Raw genomic sequence first — 19,034 nt, 5'->3', positions numbered from 1 at the left:
AATTTCTTTAAATACTCAGATTTTCGGTAGAATTATTTAGAATTTTCCCATTGACTATCTCTCCCCATTAAGAACTAAAAAGGAAGATGATGATGTGAGTAGATGAATGAATGGAAGGCAGCTGGAAAAGACAGATACTCCCATAGCCATGCTATTAAGACCTGAAATGCTGAGCTGCTGTAAATCTGATGTTTTTCTGCGTGAAATCTGAGCAGCAGTTCTGTGCCTTGTACATATCTCTGGAATAGTGAATTGTTGGTTATGAGGTGGCCAAAACCCGGGTCATATGCAACCTTGATTAACTGCTCAGATTAATTTCACCCAACTTCAAGCATTTTGTTGAAGAGTCCAGGTTCCATCCTATTTTAATGAAGTGAAAATTCTTTATGCATTCAAAAGAGAAAATAATAAACCATGATGTTGCTATTGGTTTGCAATATCTCAGTTGTAGTTCTCAATAAGCTTATCTAAGTCTCACAGTTGCTCCATTTAAATATTTACTGGCACAGAGCTGCTCATGTTCCTACCTCTGTAAAATAAATATTACTATGCTTACTGGTGTAAATGTGGAATCATGCCAACAAAAAGCTGCTTGGGTGAGCTGGACAAACCATGAAGCATGGACCAAGATGGGATGAATCAGTGAAGACCTGTCTCCTATTTTTTAAACAGAGTACCTGTCCTTCCTCTGATGACCATCAGAACAAATGGAGTTTTGAGAAGAAAATCTGATTAGGCTGACTGTCACTGGTGACTGTTTTTCAAAAGATGTTTCTTGGGATACAGTTTTTTAGAAATATACACTTTTGTATTTCAAAACTTACATTTTTTACAATTTCCCGTACAGAAGGTGAATCAGGAGCAAAGAGAATTTTTCCCATCAGCAGGGGCTTCACAGCATGCCAGGCTATTTTGGTTAAAGGGTTTGATTCCAAGTTCTGGATCAATGCATTACAAAAGGGTGCTAAAGACATAAAGAAAGACAGTCTTTATGTAACCCTACTAAAATCCTATCACACATAACATCCTGCAGGGCTTTTTAGTGGCAGTACATACAGTGTGAATCTGAATGAGTTAAAGCACATTCTGCAAAGCAGAAGTACAATGACTGAATGGACAGAAAGACTATTAAGTAGATATTGGAGTTGTAAAATATGCTATGGAAATTGGAAAAGCAAACATAAATAACCATTTGAAATTTGATGTTATTTACATGGTATTTCAAATGGAAGGAAACAAGACAGCTCAGAACTGACTGAGCAGTTTGAACTTTATTTGCTTTACTCCTAATGACTTGGCCTCTTTGTATTCTAGCTGATACTAATACAAAGCTGTTCCTGTGGGCTTAGATGCTGAACTCCGGAACAGTTCAGAACTGGATCCTACAATAATTTAAAATTAAACATTTTAATGTAAATATTTTTATCTTACCTCTACACTATGAAGTAATTAGTTTACTTGGACAGTATTCAATTAATTTGTTTCCTTGTTGAAGAGAGGGAGTACTGGGCCTCTTTGGAAGTCTCAGGCATAAGTAGAGCCAAGTATTAACACAAACAGTGAAAGGTAGGAGCCTCTGTAAGCAAAGTCCCCATCTGTACTTTGTGACCATGCAATGATATTTATCATAGCAGAAGGGACACAGAACTACCAGCTATAACATGAGTGGTAGTACAGAAAAAACTGCTGGTGAGCTCAGGGCAGAGAAAAACTAACTAGCAAACAGAAGGGGACATAATAAAAAGACAAAATAACAAATGGTAAAAAATTGGTTCTTCTTTGCATTATATCCTATTACAATAGGAGGAAATAAATAATGAGGAAATAAAAGCAACAAAAATTGGTAAATTGAAATATTTTCTATATAAAATGTAATCATGCTGTAGAACATTACTGCTACAAAATAGATGTACTTTTATGCAGGAAAATAACAGCCACCATGTATCAAATTGACTATTATTGGAAAGGAGAGATTGTTAAATTCCTGTGCCCAAGGCCATCAAACAAGTTAGGAGAAAAAATAAAGTTTAGAAAAATACTTTGGAGAAAAGTAATTCCAGAATGCCATACTGTCTTTTTCTGAACCTTCTTCAGGAACATCTCATTCTTCCTGATATCAGTAGCATATAATAGAAGATAAAAGAGAGGAACAGTCTTAATTATGATCATGCCTATGATTATGCCTCCATATTAAAAACAAATGGGTATTTCTGTCAGTTGTCAAGTCCTGGGCTTCTCTGCTTCCAGCTATGAAGTAAGTATGGAGTAAAATAATTTTACCTGGCTCTAATTTCCTAAATCAACTGCTTTAAAATGTTATTTATAAAAGCAACATTCTATGCTAGTACTTGAACATAAGGTGCACCTGTCGAGAGTTTCTTAATGGATTGGCGGGAAAACTTACTAGTTGTATTATCATAAAGATAACCAGATTTCTTCCTTGTTGAGTCAATCCCCAGGAAAGCTTTGTAGTTGTTATCTTCATACCAGTTGAAGGAAAGCACTCTGGATCCACCTCCTTCTGGGTAGCCACAGAAAAGATCTGACAGGGAACTCACCAAGTGGCCCAAGGATTCTGGCCTTCCACCTTGTAGAAATGGTTGCAGAACCCTCAAAAGGTCCTGAACACTTGGCTTCCTGGCCAGCTGCAGTAAGACAAGACTTGGTTAACGGCAGCTCTCAAAGCAAGTAAGTATCTGGTGAGGTCCCAGTTGTGCCCAAATGGTAAAGTGTGAATGCAATCAGAACCTCATCCTTTTCTCTCCTCTGCCCTGGTCACAGGCACCATTTTCAGTTCTTGTTCTTTCATATCTTTTCTGAAGAAAAGAATACACTTCAGAATTCCCAATGCTTACATGTATATTTATTTTGTAATGACAGAAGAATGATTTTTTAAGGAATCAGCTCTTCCCCAACAAGTCTGTTTTCTTTCTGGTAAAGCAGGTAACTGGAACGTAAAAACAACAAAGGAAAAAAAGGACTATGAGCTATGCAGAAAAGTGATGTAATCTATTATTAGACCACTTACCTTTTGCACTGCTTGGGAGACATTAGACAGCACCCTCCCCCAAGCCTTCAGGTCAGCACCTGGTGAGTTTCTGTCCAACACAGTGGGAAGCTGTGAATACATAAAAAATAGGGACAACAGTTAAAACAATGAGAAGAAAATCCAAATGGCCTCTCTGTAGCTCAAATTCTTTGAGTTATTTGGAACAATATCTTATAAGCCTGTCTTATGGGGCCACAAATCCAGTACCCATGTGCAAGACACACAGAGGTCTGTGTGAATGTTCTTCCTAATACAAGGCTGAAACAAACACTGGCCACTTAAAATATATCTTGGGATTTGTTCTGTTCATCTAAGCCCACCATGACAAAAGGTGCAAAAATGGAGGAGGTATGCAGTAACTGGGACATTTGAGAAGCTGCTTCTCACAGAGGCTATTCTTCCAGTGAGATATACAGACTCTTGGTGACTTCCAAATTTAGCTAAGGTTTGATACAGAAGCATTTGCCATGGAGGTAAATAATTTGTAGAACTTTATACTTCGGAAACTTCCTGATTTTGGACAGTCTGGTCCTCAGTGTTTGTCAAACCTGAGAGAAACCATTACTTTCCCAGGCTTCTGCAGACTGACCAAACTGCCTTTTCAGTAGAAGTTAACATTTTATTTATCAATGACTTAAAAGAAACAGGTGACACCATGGTATGCTGTCACATACCACTTTGTTTGCATCACTGCATCCTTCTTTGTCAGCTGTCTAAAGAATCACATATGCACTTGGAGCTGGCACTCTTGCAGCTTTCTCAGGCATTTCTTCTGCTATTACAACAAAATACAAAGCTGGACTTGTAGATAGCTAGACTGTGATACTTATGAGACAAGCCCCTAAAAAGCCTTCCCCAAAAACGCCTACACACCCTGCTGATTGCCTGCCATTCCCTTCAGTCAGTAGGTGGTTAAGAAAGCAGAAGACAGCTGCACTGTGTAGGTACCTGGCAGGGAGTCACAAAGGCGAGAGCTTTTATGGAAAGCTCATGTTAGCGTGTTCTGATCTGTCACTTGACAGTCAGGCAGGAAGAATACATGCAGGGCTTCAAAATACACTTTTTCTTTTCCCCTAAGGGGAACCAGTCTGTGCAAGGATTATACAGGGTTCTTGGAGCACCTGCCTTAAGGTCTTTTTGAAACTCTGAGGAACAGGAATTATACACCTGTAAAAAATGCTGGGCAGTACATTGTGAATATTCACTTGAGGACCTCAAATACTGAAAATCTATTTTAGAAATACTGTAGTATTAATTCTCTGCTACTTCCAGCAAGCATAAGATATATGAAAACATAAGAAAATATATTTTTAGGAATGGAAAACAGTGCCTCTCAGAAGCTGATGACAAATTCTTATCAGGGTTGGTAAAATCATATGGGCACAATGACTGACTATCAATGCTACAATAATCAAACAGTGTTTTGCTAGTGTGTCAATTGCAGCTCCTGGTATATTCTATTCCTATTTCTGGGAAAATCAGAGCTGAACAAAATCCATGTTAAATTAATCCCAGTGCTACACTGCTGTGGCAGAAGAGTCTGACCAATACTTCCTATGCAACATCAGGAGTTTTTCATATATCCTGCCTGCTCCTATAAAGCAAACTGACAATGTGATGGTTTCATGACATCACATTAAAGGTGAAAAACAGCAAATTAAATTCAGTGTTGAAAAATGCAAAGCATGATCATAGGGAAAACAAACATGAAAGAAATATACACAGTGATGGACATTTAAGTTTGCTATCATGAGGAAAGAGACCTTGGAGCCTTTATTAATAGTTCTCTGAAAGCATCACCTCAGTGTGCAGAATAGAAATGAAATACTAGAAAACAATGCCATTTTATAATTATTTATTTGATATAATTTGTATTTTATTATATACTTTAAAGAAATAATATTAATCCATGCCCATACCTATATATAGAGTGGCATAATATCGCCATACTAAACCAAGGCTGCAGAAGTGGTGAATTCATAGCAAGGTCACAGTAGAAACAGGAACACAAAGAAGGGCAAGGAAAATGAACAGGAGTAAGGAAAAGCTTCTATAGAAAGAGTGATGAAAGCCAGCACAACTTCCTAGTTTGGTTGGTTTGGGTTTTTAAAAATGGCTCACATGGCTACACCAGCTCAAGCTGCACCGTGACTTTGACTGCCATTCTAAAATGGCAGTAAAATTCTGTCATGCTGGACAGAGCAAAGACAGAATGGGCTGCATTCAGTATTTCAAGAATCCTCATGATTCCCTACATTTTTTTGCCACACATTGTTTAGCTACACAGACTGGAAAGACCAGATAATATTTCAACACAAACTTTGAATTAAAAACTGCATTTGAATCTCTTAGTTCTGCTGTATTGTGAATTTCATCTGTTTCATTCCAAAACATACTCAGAACTATCTGGTGTCCTCCTGGTGGTAGGTTAACAATCCCACCTCCATAACCTTACATTTTCAGGGGTAAATAAACTAAAACCACTTGGAAAATTGGTGATGTATTACCAAAAAAAAAACAAAAAACAAAAAATCTTGAAGGGCACTGAAATTTAAGGGAAAAAAAAAGACAACATAAGGCAGGGTTAATTGTGTTAATACTTACCAGCCGGAATAGCTTAAAGAAATCAACATTTGCATACAAGGCATCTTCTACTCTTTGTAGACTGTCCTGGGACAGGGCACACATGGCCTTGTGTACAGAAGGGAGACCTCTTCGGCTGCTGAAGATAATAAAGCGGTCCAGGAGCGCCTCACTGCAAGCAATGTCCTTCAGAGTCAAGCTAGGGACACCATAGGCGAACTGCAAATAAAACCAGTGTTTTACTTATTGTTATGAAACCTGCATACTGCTCAGGAACAATGAAAAATTTATCAAAAGTGGACAGTTTGATATCAGCCTCTGCTAATATTTTAATGAATGGCAGAGAGATGTGTTCAGCTGAAGCATCAACCCTTGAATCACATTCACTTGATGCTATGCTAGATCACCTTGCCTTCAGACATATTTTTTGTCTTCTCATTAGTGATTTTCCTTCCATTGCAAAAGTCCCTGTGAGTCATCTTCCCTTCCTCACTGTCATCTAAGCACACCTGAAACCATGCCACCCATCCTTGTGGCTAAAGAGGAATAGCTGCAGCTTGCTTGAAATTATTTTCCCAGGACCAAATGATGGTACTACATCACTCTACCTTTTATGTTCAGGTTACTTGCTCTAAGAAAAAAACCCAAAAACAATACCTCTCATTCTTAAGCTTGATTTCCCTCAGCATTCTATTTCAGTTATGACTGTTTCACTACAACACTTCCCACAGGCATTATTCACTGTCACTCTGCACAGGCACATAGACAGGATTTACAAAGCCATTCTACATTAAATCACACCCATTTACTGATTACCACTTCTAACATAAACATAGAACAGAAAAAGCCCAAATTTTTTCTCTTTAGTGTTCAACTAATGAGAACGCATTAGTTTATAGTTAAACCAATGTAAATGCAGAATAACTCTATAGAAATTAGTAGATTTACATGGGATTTACATTGCTGTTATGGAATCTTTGTAGTCTATGAATAAATTCTACTTACTTTATAATATACAGAGTACATGGAAATATAATAAAAAGTAGCCCTGGAAATTGCTTATAAGCTAATGTTCCCATCCTCTGTCCATCTCCTTTCACAGTGCAAATTTAAGGAAAACACTGCTCAGAACACTGTGATGACTGTAAATGAATGCTGTGTTTGAGATGAACACAGACTTTCAGACAAGCAAAAACTATGCACTGACACAATATCATTAGACTAAATGAATTTAATAAGAAATTATTAAATTTCTTATTAGAAATTGTCAAAATCTACCCAGGAAATTAATTTCCTCTAGAAAAATAATCTGCTGAGCATTCCAGTCTTTAAGACCTATGCATTGAAAAAACACACCACACCTATACCAGGTCAGACATAGATGTATATTTACTTCTTATCTAAGCAAATTGGGAAATACATTAGTATCAAAATTTTGTATGTGAAAACCATTTTATTTTATCTGCCATGACTGCCCTGAGCTCCAGCTTATGGAGCAGCAGTTGACAAAAAAAGAAAGGCCTCTGAATTACACACAGATTGTATTTTGGAATGATGATGCAAAAAAGGGACGCAAATTTCTAGAAGTATCTGAGAGGCACTATCATCACTACAGCTGTACTGCTATAAAGGCATTATTAACACAAGTTTGACAGTGCGGAGAAAGGCACAATGCAAAAGAAGGAATTCAACTGACAGATCCAGCCTGTCTTGCAAAAAACCTCCAAAACCACACATCCCTGCCCCCCCCCCCCCCCCCAAATTGGAACATTTGAATTGGAATTAAGTTATTTTATGCCAGTGAAATAATTAGCATATTTGCTGGGTCACTTATGTCCTGGGGATGTGTGTGGTAAGTACAGCATTTTTTAACCATACACGCCTCATTTAGTGTGGTCCTCATCAGGCAGGGTCAACTGCAATGAAACTGGGCTGCACAGGGAGGCAGCCTGGGAACCTTGATTTGACTTGTGAAATGAGGAAATGGTGACATTAATATCACTAAGAAGGATAAACACCGGAAAAAAAAAAAAAAAGGAGTTTTTATTTACAAACTGTAACTGCATTTCAATAATGTTCATGAACAGATGGGATTAGAAAAACACCAAACCTCCACCCTTCCAATTTTTCCAGCAGGCTGTGCTGCTGCCAATCTTTCCTGAACTTCTTATTGTTGTGCTTTAACATCAGTTTCTTATCTTTATCTTAGAATGACTCAAAAAACAGGCTCTCAGAGGGAAACTTCAATACTTTTTTTTTTAAATCAATGTGTCACTGTTTAGCCAAAGCTGGCAAGATGAAGTCCAAATTATTTTTTCAGCTAGTTGGCTGTTTGATCAGGTTTAGCTTTCAGCTTTGTGTGTCATTTCCTGACTCCCAGGCGGCTCAGACCTAGATCTCCAGCCAGCTGTTGGCAACAGTCAGGCTTTTGTAAACAAGTTGCTTTCAGGTTGATCAGCTCTGTGCCATCAGCAGCAGGGGGAAGGGGTGTACAGAAATAAGCAGGCTAACAGAGGGCAGACAGCATGAAGAACTGGAGATGAACTGGCTAACAGAGGGCAGACAGCATGAAGAACTGGAGATGAACTATCACAGTTGAGAATTAAGACAACCATAGATCTAGAGTCTAGTCATGGCTCTGAAACTTCCACCTCAACCATGCATAAGTCCAGCATAAGCAACTTGCTTATCAAGAAGGGCTATTGGAATGAAGCAAATCATCTCCCACAGAAAATGCAGTGTTCAATTCCTACTGAAAATAATTCTCTTGCTGTCTCTTTAAAATGATGAGATTGGTTTTTCACCTGCATCATTTTCACCTGAAAGAAGTATTCACAGCACTTTCTTTTCTCATAGCTGTAAATCAGCTCTGGTGAGATGATCTTGTATCCCTGCAATTACTGCTAACAAGGAAACTGCATGGAGGGTAGCAAAAGTGGTATTTAACACCAGATCTCCTTTAGCTTCCTCTAACCAATACTCAATTTCTTTAATTTCCAGCATAAAGAGAACTATATCTCTTTCTACATAAGCACAGAAAACACAGCAGAAAGACACCACATTCCAGCAGGTTTCAATAATTATTTTTTGGTGATGATGTTGAAAACGTCAGTCCTGCATACACTGGCAAGCAGAATTTTTAGCAGGAGATGAATGAATGCCACTGGGGAGCTAAGAGAGTCTAACACAGCAGCACTAAGTTCTCCTGACACAGCAGACCTCTGGTGCAGAAGAGGTATGGGACAAGATAGGAAAAGAGAAACCCAGCAAGATATCTGTATATATTCTCCTTGTCACAAGCAGCAAGGAAGCAAATTTTCAACATCTCAGCCGACATGGAAGTGTGAAAATGCATAGGATGTATCAATTTACACTGGCTTTGGTATGATCTGGTGGTGTTGCTTCATGATAAAGTGAGGACAGGGGAGGGCTTCACCAGGTACCAATCAAGAATTCAGCAAATAAGTAATTTGGCTACCGGTCACACCAACTGAAACCTGTGATGCACAAAAGGAACTGCATGAAAAGTCATGAATGCCCTCCTTCCTTCTGCCCACACACAGTTTTAGAATTTGCATTTTATGTGGCAGAGAAACAGAGGAATTGTGTCTTTCAGCCTCAATTATTCACTTGCTTCCACCCACACTAATGCAGTGTAGAAATTGTTCCAGAATTCCGATTCAGCAACATTCATTCATTAATATAGCATTCCTCAGAGAGCTCCCAGCTATCATGCAGAAGCATATACAGCATGTACATGCAGAAGCAGAGACAGCCTGGACTTGGTCAAACATAGTTCCTTGCTTAGCTGCTTCAGGAGGGATTTGACCTGCATTTTTCATACTGAATTTTTTAAGCAGATTTATTTTTCAATCAGAATCTAAGAAAGTGGGTCTGTTTCTCCACTTTCACCTATTCATGTAAGACAATACCAAAAAGCTACCATGCTGACATTAGGGCAGAGAAATTAAAAATTAAGAACCTCCAAGAGTTTTTCTCTCATCAGGACTATTATCTCAAAAGGATGCACAGCTTCCTTATGTTTTTGAGTCAAGTCTTCAGTAATGGGGATGGATGCAGTACTTGCCAGTACTGTTTCTTGATGCTCATTACTTGGGTGCAACGACAGGATTTTGCTGTTTATTTAATGATTTGTTAATATTTAATGTATTTTCAAAATGTTTTTTAAAGACAAACCAAACATCTCTTCCTCTAGATTCACAAAAAACAAATGGAGAAATTGTACAAACAACCCATAAGGCATCAGTTATTCTGGGCCCAAGGCCTTCGCTGAGGCTACTCTGCACATAGAGCCAGGAGATTGGTTCCTCACAGGTAACGACCTGGTAGCTGTTAAACTCTACCCACCTGTTCAGGGCGCACTTGAGCATTAATGAGCTGGTAAACAACAAAATCTGTGAGGCCAATATTTTCTAGCAAGAAGGAAGTGAGGGTCTCCCCATCTTTCAAAATGTCAAGAATTCGTATTCCTCTTCCTGGATGAAAAAAGAATTCACAGATCAGTGAGATACCAAACAAAGGAAGTTAAAGAACAGCTCATATCCTGGCTTAAACCTGCAAAAAGAATGTGCTTTGGCTCTTATACCTAGTCATGACTAACTGGGGCTAAAATTATTTTTGCAACTCAAAATCAATTTAATCCTTTGTTGGGAAATGATAATCAAAAAATGCTGAGTGTTCTGGCTCTGCATATCTGATCTCTCAAAGATGTTTCAGACTAGGGCTACAGCAATGGACACATTGAAAGCAGCCCTGACTGCATCTGAAATGGTCTGATTTTTTCTGACATAATGCTTTATTTTAAAGGTTCAGATTCAAGTATGCTACAGTTCTTAGTGTCCTTTCTTCTGAGCCTTGTGTAAATAACTTCAGTCAACCCTTTACATTTACACTGATTTATCACTGTTGTCAATCAATTTTAGTTAGTTAACCTTATTCTCTAGCATTGCAAATGTGACCCTTGAAAATCTTGCATGAGAAATAACTCAACTTCTTTGGAGAAGCATAAAGTTGTATCTTATGCTTCATAATAAACTAGATTAACAACTATATTAAACAAGATTAACAACTACTCTTCAGGCAAACCAGTGAGACCACCCACTGTTAAATTAGTCACATGTAAGATGTTAAATTAGTCACATGTAAGAGGCCACCAATTTCCATGCTACTGTCTGTAACAATACTCAAAGTACTGCTGTTCCTAAAGTCAAACAGTTCCAATCTTTTAAAACTTGTCTCTGTTACAAATCTTATCAGTGAGAACTCTGCCTCAGCATGGTGCAAGAGAAAAGCTTGGAAACCTAATGTTGCTCATGTTCATCAAATATTTATTACAACTTTACTAAATTATACCTTTATTAAAGGTAATACACACAGCATCCACTGACTTTGGTGAAGAATGCTTGAATAGCTCTAATTCTTCTAGTCTTTAGAACAGGCAATGGAAACTGACAGGAGCAGTGTGTATCCTACTGACATAGGGAATGGAACTTTCAACATTTCTAATAAACATGCGCTCCATTCTGTGAGCTGAGTCTTATCAGAGTTTGCCAACCAACTTCCACAATTCCATCTGCACTAAGCATATTCTGGCCTGAGGCTACAGGGTCTGAGAACTTCTTCAATTGTTTCTCCACATATTTATTCAAGCAGTAAACACTGAAAACAATAGCAGGGGTCTGTCCCTCATATTCTTACTGATGCCTTTCCTGGCATCCAGGCAGTGTGGAGGAAAAAGCACACCACAAGAAAACATCTCATCGAAAGTGTCAGAGCAAAGGGAGACCAGGACAAGGAAGGAGGACTCAAGAGGCAGGTCTGATTTCAGGAATCAGAAGAAGGTGCAATCACAACTCTGGCATTTGCAAATTTTTCCTTGCTCAACATTGCAGCTATTCAATTAAGATTGTTACTTAAAAGCGATACTAGTAAGCTGTAAACACAGACAGCTTAAATAGCCAATCTTTCAGTAACTTTTGCTGTATGAAGAAAGATTGTAATTCCTATTTTATTTAGTTAAGCTTCAGAACTGACTTTTTTACTGTTTTATATAATAGGAAATTCCAAATTTCTATTTTTTAAAAGTAAAACACATCTAAAACCTCCACAGATTCTGAAGGAGTGTTAACATTTCATATCACAGGATTCGTGGGAATGTGCTCTGTATTTCATGAGTAAATTTGATATGGAATGCAAAGGCAACTTCCTAAACCACGGGGTGTGGCCCCTTAGCAATACACAGCAAACCCATGGCATGACATGCTTTTCCTCCCCTCTAAATAGTCATGTTTGATTTCTATGGCTGGGTACAAACAACAGCTCAGATTATACTCGAGTTCTTGTTTACATTCTGGGGCATTTGGTTGTCTCACTGTTATTCACAAGGAGATAATCCTTTTTTTACTTCTAGTTATAAACCTCTGATAGGATAGTGGACCATGTGTATCAGATGGTTTATACACAGCCTGTTAAAAATATATGGGGAGTGACTAATTTTAATAAGAATGCTATTCCGGTGACAAAGGATTTGAGAATGGGACAGATCAATTCACAAAGCCAGACCATTTTTAAACCTTTAGTTTTAGGAGTACCCTTTTCAAATTCTATACTTCAAGTCCAAAAATTTTACAATTATACCATTCCCTATTTTCCCCAGGACTGTGTTTTGAGTTTGGCAAGTTGCTTTGAATAAAAATTAATGCAATGATTTTGCAATTCTGTTTATAAGTGTTCAATGCTTTCTTAACATATCATGAAGAGTTTCCTTCTTCACTGTTTCAAACCTGTTTTAGCTAAGACTGTAACCAAGTACCTCTAAGCACTTCTCTGGGCTATGCTTCTGGCATATATTCAGACATGTTCCTAATTTTCCATTCCTCTGCATCTTCCAGTGAACTTTCTCACTGCTTTTGCTTTTACTTTAATGATAATTAATGACATTTCTTAAGCCATGTTTTACTTTGTGTGGTGAGATATCCATGCTTTTCGAGTTTTGTCTACTATCATTTAAGATGGTTGTAGTAGGAGATGACTGCCTCTCTCCTTTCCCTTAAATGACAGGTGTTTGTCACGGACCAGATTTTAACTTACCCTAACAGTAAGCAGAGCAACAGCTACATGTGAAATGTATTATAATGCTGCCAGCCTTCAAAGTAACTACTATCCAACTCTCAGAAGGAAAAATTAAATAGTCTAAAGGATATAGGTACAACAATTACCTGCAATTCTTTCAGGATTAGTTCTCATTGTTTCCATAAACTGAGTCATAATGATCAGCTCTTCCCAGATTCTTCCAAGGTCATGGATTTCAGGGGTTTCCAGTAAAAGCTCCTGAGCATCTTTATATACCCTTGCAAGGCTAAAAGGAGAAATAATGAAGAAACAGTAATTTAAGAGTGATGACTCTTGAGAACCTTTCAAGTCAAAAAAAAACCAAAACCAAACAAACGGAAGAGAAGAGAAGAGAAGAGAAGAGAAGAGAAGAGAAGAGAAGAGAAGAGAAGAGAAGACGAAATGTTGACTGTCTGTATTAGGGAAGAGGAAAAAAACCAAGTTGATTTGTCCTCAGTTTCAGATAGTTTGGGGTTCAGTTAGATTTGAAATTCCACAGAAGTTTTAAGAGGGCTACTGGTGTTGCACAAGATTGGCCATTCATATATTTTTTCGTTAGCCATGCTGGTCCTTCTGGAGACACAGGACCTTCCCCGGACAACTTGTATCTCACAATTATAGCGCAAATCTGCCCTGGCTCTAGCCCAGGCCCACCTCCAGCAGCTGAATGGAGCACTCTGGGCACATGCTCAGCCTAGCAAATGACACGGAGTCATTCACAAACAGAAACATCCTTCACCTCACACATCAGTCTCCTCCAATTTGTTTGGCCCCTTCAGAATATTTCTTCTAGGAGGAGCAGGAAAACACAAGTAACAAATAGTCACAGGCAGCTGTTCAACTACTGGTTCTGGGTTAGAACATGCAGATCAAGCAAGGATGCAACCAGACCCTCTGTTTATGAACAAGCATAAAAATTCTAACTATCAGGCAAGGCCATTACACTTCTTTGACAGTATTATGTTTTTCCATGCATACAATAGTGTATCTCAGTCCCCATGACTCATTTTAGCTTACAGGAAACAACAAACAGGAAGGACCAAATTATTTCAGAGAACACAATGAATTTACTTCTGCTGTAGTGCACTGGATTCATTGGGACTGACAAAGCCACAGTTTGCTCTGTAACAAGCAACCTATAAAAGCTAGAATGTACAGAAACCAGAACCCTCTAGCTTCACTGTGTGTTTGACTGTACCCCACCAAAAATGTTCAGCTGACTATTTTAAATCCTGTTCACCAAGAACAAAAGGTCAAATGGTAAGTTAAGTCCACATTACAGACTTTCACATGACAGGGGCTTCAGTGGCCTTCAGATTATTAGCTCATGAATTTTAATCACTGGATGCTCTAAAGTGGACTCTGCAACAGGAAGATTTGAAGCATTTTTATATTTAGGCTGACAGGGTTTTTTTCACTCCAAGGGTCCTTGTCTGCTATACTTTCTTTCATGACTCAGCTGTAATGAACAATGCAATAAAACACTCCCACAGCCCTTTTTCAGTAATAGTCTGGAAATCTCCCATCCTCCTATTTTGCAAACAAGCTTAGTATCTGAAGGTTATGTGCTGATTAAAGTCTCACAAGTACATAGCCAAAACAGGTGCTATATCAGAAGTGGCAGTGCAGGTTCTTATTTGCTGCTACTTCATCAGAGCTCTCATTCAGAAGGGACAACTCTAGTGATGAGAAAAGAATGCCTAGGTATTCTATGCTCTTTTATCAAAAGACATTCAGTAAGTAAATTCTTATGGATTTTATTAAGTGAACATGTGTTCCCTAGAGACATGCACTGAAGTCTCTCTCTAAAAGGCCTAAACCTACCATTATGAGCTGTTTCAACTTTGCTGACCATTTGCAGCATGAAACCAAAGTGCTAGAACTGAAAATTTTTGTCTTCCACTGTTTGCACACTCGTATATTATTATCTTCCCTATTCATTCACCCCACAGAACAATTCTTTAAAATATTTCTTGGTGTGGTGAGACACCTTTCTAAGCAAGGTGAGGATACTCCAGCCTTTCTCCCCACATCATTCATGCCCATGACTGCCCAACAGGTGCCCAGAGCAAGCCATTAGCAGTTCCCTAGCAGCCTGCACTGCTGCAACCCAGCCTCACACACAGAGCTCTGCTTACATGGAATTTTTGTAGTTGGACACTACACCTGGAGCCTCTCCATGGGTTGGGCTGCGGAAACAGGGATTGTTCATGTTGCAGAAGATTCCATGTAGCCATGGCAGTGTTCCTGCTGATGGCATTGCCTTGTTTGGGAAGTGACCTAGAGTACCAAAACACAAAATAGAAATTGTTAGGCGTCTTTTCCAATGCAGCCTTTGGGAATATAAATAGCATGATGAGTTGGCTCTCTACAGAAGGAATGTGATAGGAATCACATAGGTTTATCCTTACCTGAGAAAAAAGCCACCAATATAAGCAATATGGCTATTTTCAACAGAAACTAATTCTGAGTAATGTGAATGCCTTCTTAAATAGGTAGTGAGGTAGTACTTTCTCAGTAACAGAATTATGGAAATCCAAAACTAGATAGCACCTTGAAACCCCACGTAGGTCTGACCAGAAAGCATCTCAGAGGAAAACATTTTTGACATTTTGACATTTTTTCTATGTCTTCACTGCTAGGTCTTACACTCACTACATGGCTACAAATAACTAAGCTATTTGAACTGAAGTCTGTTCTTTCACCGTTGGATAGGAACACTCCACAAACAGGTCCCAATACCTCTGTCTGAGAACACCTGGCCATTACTTATGACAAGTCAGATCATGATAACCTCTGAAACATTCTTACATTCATGTTGGCGATACAGTGGATTAGCTTTCCTCAGCCAGACAAGTGCAAGAAACAATGACAGAGGCCATAAAAGCTCCACTAGAAAACGAAGCTGGAAAAAAAGGAAAAAATAAATTAAAAATAAATTTTACAAATAGACCACCATAGAGTCACTAGATAGCTAAAGGCATGAGACCTCCTCTCACAGCAGAAATGCACAGTGCAGCACGTGCCCATGGCTATCCATTGCCTGTTACAGCATTTGAGAAGGAAACCCAAAAGAGGATTTCATCAGAATGCCATGAAGCATCACTATGAATTCAGTGCTCAGTGGCTTCTCTGCCTCTTCTAAAGAAATACCTAAACATCCTGACTGAGGTGAAAAGAGGCAGGAGGTAGTGCATGACTCTACAACAAGGATTAGATATAAGTGACAGATTGATTATTTTAATCCACACTTTGACACTGCTGGGCTCATCAGCAGGCTGTCAGTACACTCTGCTTACCCAAAAGTAAAAGACCGCAGCATAAGCTTTACATACTTTGACCTTTACTTTAGCTTCTTTTTGTCTTTATTAATTTCAATGCTATTAATTTCCTAATACCTGTAGAAATGTATGTATTAAGATCAAACACCTTATTCAATAACACAGAAGACCCCATCAAAAGCCCCTTTATTGCCCAGACCTTTCAATAAACTTAGAACAGTCACCAGCTCCTGTGTCATGCCAGAAAATCAAGGGCACTGCTTTACCACAGAGCAACATCCTGCCTGGTTTTGAGTCTGTTTCCTCCACTTCTGTGTTTCAGTTTGTTTTACTGCCTCTGTGTGTTTTGGCAGAGGTCTGAAACTACAATCCTTTGATCCTGTAACACAGGCCTTGGGCTCTGAGGAACAGCAATGGGATTTTTGTGTCCAGACACATGGCACTTTTTTGCTCCTCCCTGTAACAGCCAGGACAAAATATCTTCAGAACCAGGGTTGTAGTACAGAAAAACCCTCCTTGTTTCTTTACCTTTGCTCCCTCCTCCCCAATCAGGTACCAAATACGTGATAATAATGCACATAGCAGCAGAGCCAAAGACAAGATGGGTCACATGTGAATGTTGTTTTGGGCAAAAGGCACTCCACAGCATCATTAAGAACAGGTTTTTTGGAGCTGCCCTGTTTATCCACTCTAATTTTGTCTAACAGCTTTAGTTAAGCACAATATATTCTCACAGCAAAAGGGTAGAAAGCTTTACACCAGGCAACAATTTTCTATTTCACAGTTTTCTTCTTAAGGGTTTCTTTTCTAAAACAGAACAATAATAAAAAACCCACCCAGCACCACCTAGGAAGTTATGCACGCCTGATCTTTTTAAAAGCAGACAAAATCTTACCAGCAGCAAAGGGCAAATGACACATTTATTAGAGAGGGAAACCTGACAGCTGTTGTGCACAGCTCTGAATACCCTTCCCAGCAGGGTCCACAAGGTCTGATCAATATCCATTGCCATCCATTTGGGACAAGCACCAAACACTCAAATGCAGAGGGGCAAGAACTGGTGAGACTCCTTGGTCCACCTTTGCTGCAGAGTAAATATGTGTTAATGCTCAGATGTTGACTCTTTCTTCACCCCCAGGAAATACAAAATCCTCAGACTTGAATTTGGTAGCTCCTTTCTGTCTGAGTTAACTAGTTTGGAAAAGATCAAAGTCTGAAGCTCAAGGGAAGCTTGCTTTCAACTTGGTACACAATGTGTTGTGTGGTAAGGATGGACCAGTGCTGTCAGACCTCTGACTTTTTCCTGTGGACTTTATCCAGAGGACAAAAAGGTGTCTCAGAATTCACTAGAAGTATCAGAAAGCAGTCCATAATCCTGCAGAACCACATGATAAATAGCCAGAAATCCCAGCAAGATGCACAGAGAAATGTAATATCCAGACAGAGCTGTAATGGAGCAAGCACAGTTATAAGACCACATAAATGTGAGAAGCTTAAATTGGCTATGGACCAACTGTAGACTCTGCAATGAAGTCTTGCTGTAAGACAAAGTATCATAAGATCTAAGAGGATTTGAAAGTACTTAAAATACTTCTGGCTTTTGCCTTACATATGTCATTCAGCCATACTAAAAAAGACACAATCTGTGTGAACTGTAAGGTCCTAACTAGAGTCACATCTAAGAACAGCTAAGTGTGAAGAGCAAATCTAAAATTAGGAATCAAATCCTTCTGAGCTGAATGATGCTCATTATGTTTTCTAACAACAGATCTTTTTATGTGAAAACATATAAATATTACCAACCACAGCTCTTCTGGTACACAATTTTATTTGTCAAAGAAAATCCCAACATGTCTATTCTATGTTTGGTCTGTAAAGAGCAGCTTTGTAAACTGCACCAGACAAGATGCCAGACAACAGGCCCCTACAAAGATCACATGGGATTCTTTGAGGGACTTGAGAGTTTTACATGCTGATAAATGTACCAGTGGAGTGCATGGCTCAAACCTGAAATCCAAAGACTAATACTTTACCTTTTGTCTTTTCCGAAGGATCCAGTTCTTCCAGAGTAGAAGTCTGACTTGCCTGAAGAAGTTCATTCTTCTGCATCAATACTTCTGGTTAACCTGTGGCAAAGGATGCATTGCCATTTCTCAGCTGACATCAGAAACAGACCTTAGAGCAAAATAACAGCTTTCTCTTCTTATTTTAAGATTATGTTATCACAGAGATCAGTTCCTTTCATTGTCCGCACCATTTAATTTTGCACTTTTCATACACTATCATGCATGAAAAATCGTGAGTTTCCTTTGTTTGGAGGCTACTTCCTGTGACACATTTATCAGCACTGAAAAGCAGTAGAGAGGAAGAACATCTCTTAAGAATAAAAAAAGTCATGAACATTGAATCTGGCTATTAACTTGCACTTGCATGTAATGAAGGCAGTTAATTGTTGCATCATTTATCACAACAAATCTTTTTTACTACTTTAAGTAGAGCAAAACACTATAATAAATCAGCACAGTAGAACCATGATAAAGAATAGTACCTAGTTATAATGTTAGGAGAACTCCACTTGGTCTGAGGAGGTACATGAACTTCTGGAGTGATAAGTCATGGTGGAGATCTATCTTCACTCTTTACATGCAGCACCCTGCTCATAAAATCAGTGTTGGCTTGGGATGGCTGTGATCAGAAAGAGAGTAGGCACTGAAAGAAATTCAATTTCCAAAAAAGAAGTTCATTTACATATATAACAACACTCCTCTAAAATCAGAAAAAGACCACTACACTTAAGGACTGAGTGAACACTGAATTCCCTATAGATTTTCATCTGTAAAGGGCATTTGAAACAGCAATGCAGCAAAACCTCCTACCAGTGCTCATGCTGGGCAATGACTCTATATAAGCACTATCACAGTTTCCCTGTGATTGTTCTTCCAAGTAGAAGCTGAACAACAACCCAGTTTTCATTATTAAAAAAAGAATTT

At 38.7% G+C, this 19,034-nt stretch overlaps 1 protein-coding gene across 1 annotated transcript in view; it reads right to left on the bottom strand.

Moving 5' to 3' along the window:
- Positions 1 to 18,659, bottom strand: part of ABCA4 (ATP binding cassette subfamily A member 4) — a 62,681-nt gene extending 44,022 nt beyond the window's left edge. The window contains exons 1-10 of the mRNA XM_054638067.2: positions 18,593 to 18,659; positions 18,078 to 18,170; positions 15,575 to 15,668; positions 14,902 to 15,043; positions 12,871 to 13,010; positions 10,001 to 10,128; positions 5,654 to 5,851; positions 3,029 to 3,118; positions 2,405 to 2,645; positions 825 to 964 (exon numbers count right to left, since the gene is read on the bottom strand). Coding sequence (XP_054494042.2) covers positions 825 to 964; positions 2,405 to 2,645; positions 3,029 to 3,118; positions 5,654 to 5,851; positions 10,001 to 10,128; positions 12,871 to 13,010; positions 14,902 to 15,043; positions 15,575 to 15,668; positions 18,078 to 18,143 — 1,239 coding nt within the window. The 5' untranslated portion in view covers positions 18,144 to 18,170; positions 18,593 to 18,659. The remainder of the gene's footprint in view (positions 1 to 824; positions 965 to 2,404; positions 2,646 to 3,028; positions 3,119 to 5,653; positions 5,852 to 10,000; positions 10,129 to 12,870; positions 13,011 to 14,901; positions 15,044 to 15,574; positions 15,669 to 18,077; positions 18,171 to 18,592) is intronic.
- Positions 18,660 to 19,034: the final 375 nt, after the last annotated feature.

The sequence above is a fragment of the Agelaius phoeniceus genome, chromosome 8 (genome assembly GCF_051311805.1).
Source record: "Agelaius phoeniceus isolate bAgePho1 chromosome 8, bAgePho1.hap1, whole genome shotgun sequence".
NCBI classification, from domain to species: Eukaryota; Metazoa; Chordata; class Aves; order Passeriformes; family Icteridae; genus Agelaius; species Agelaius phoeniceus.
The sequence above is the reverse complement of the archived record's forward strand: the minus strand, read 5'-3'. Positions and strand labels throughout refer to the sequence as shown.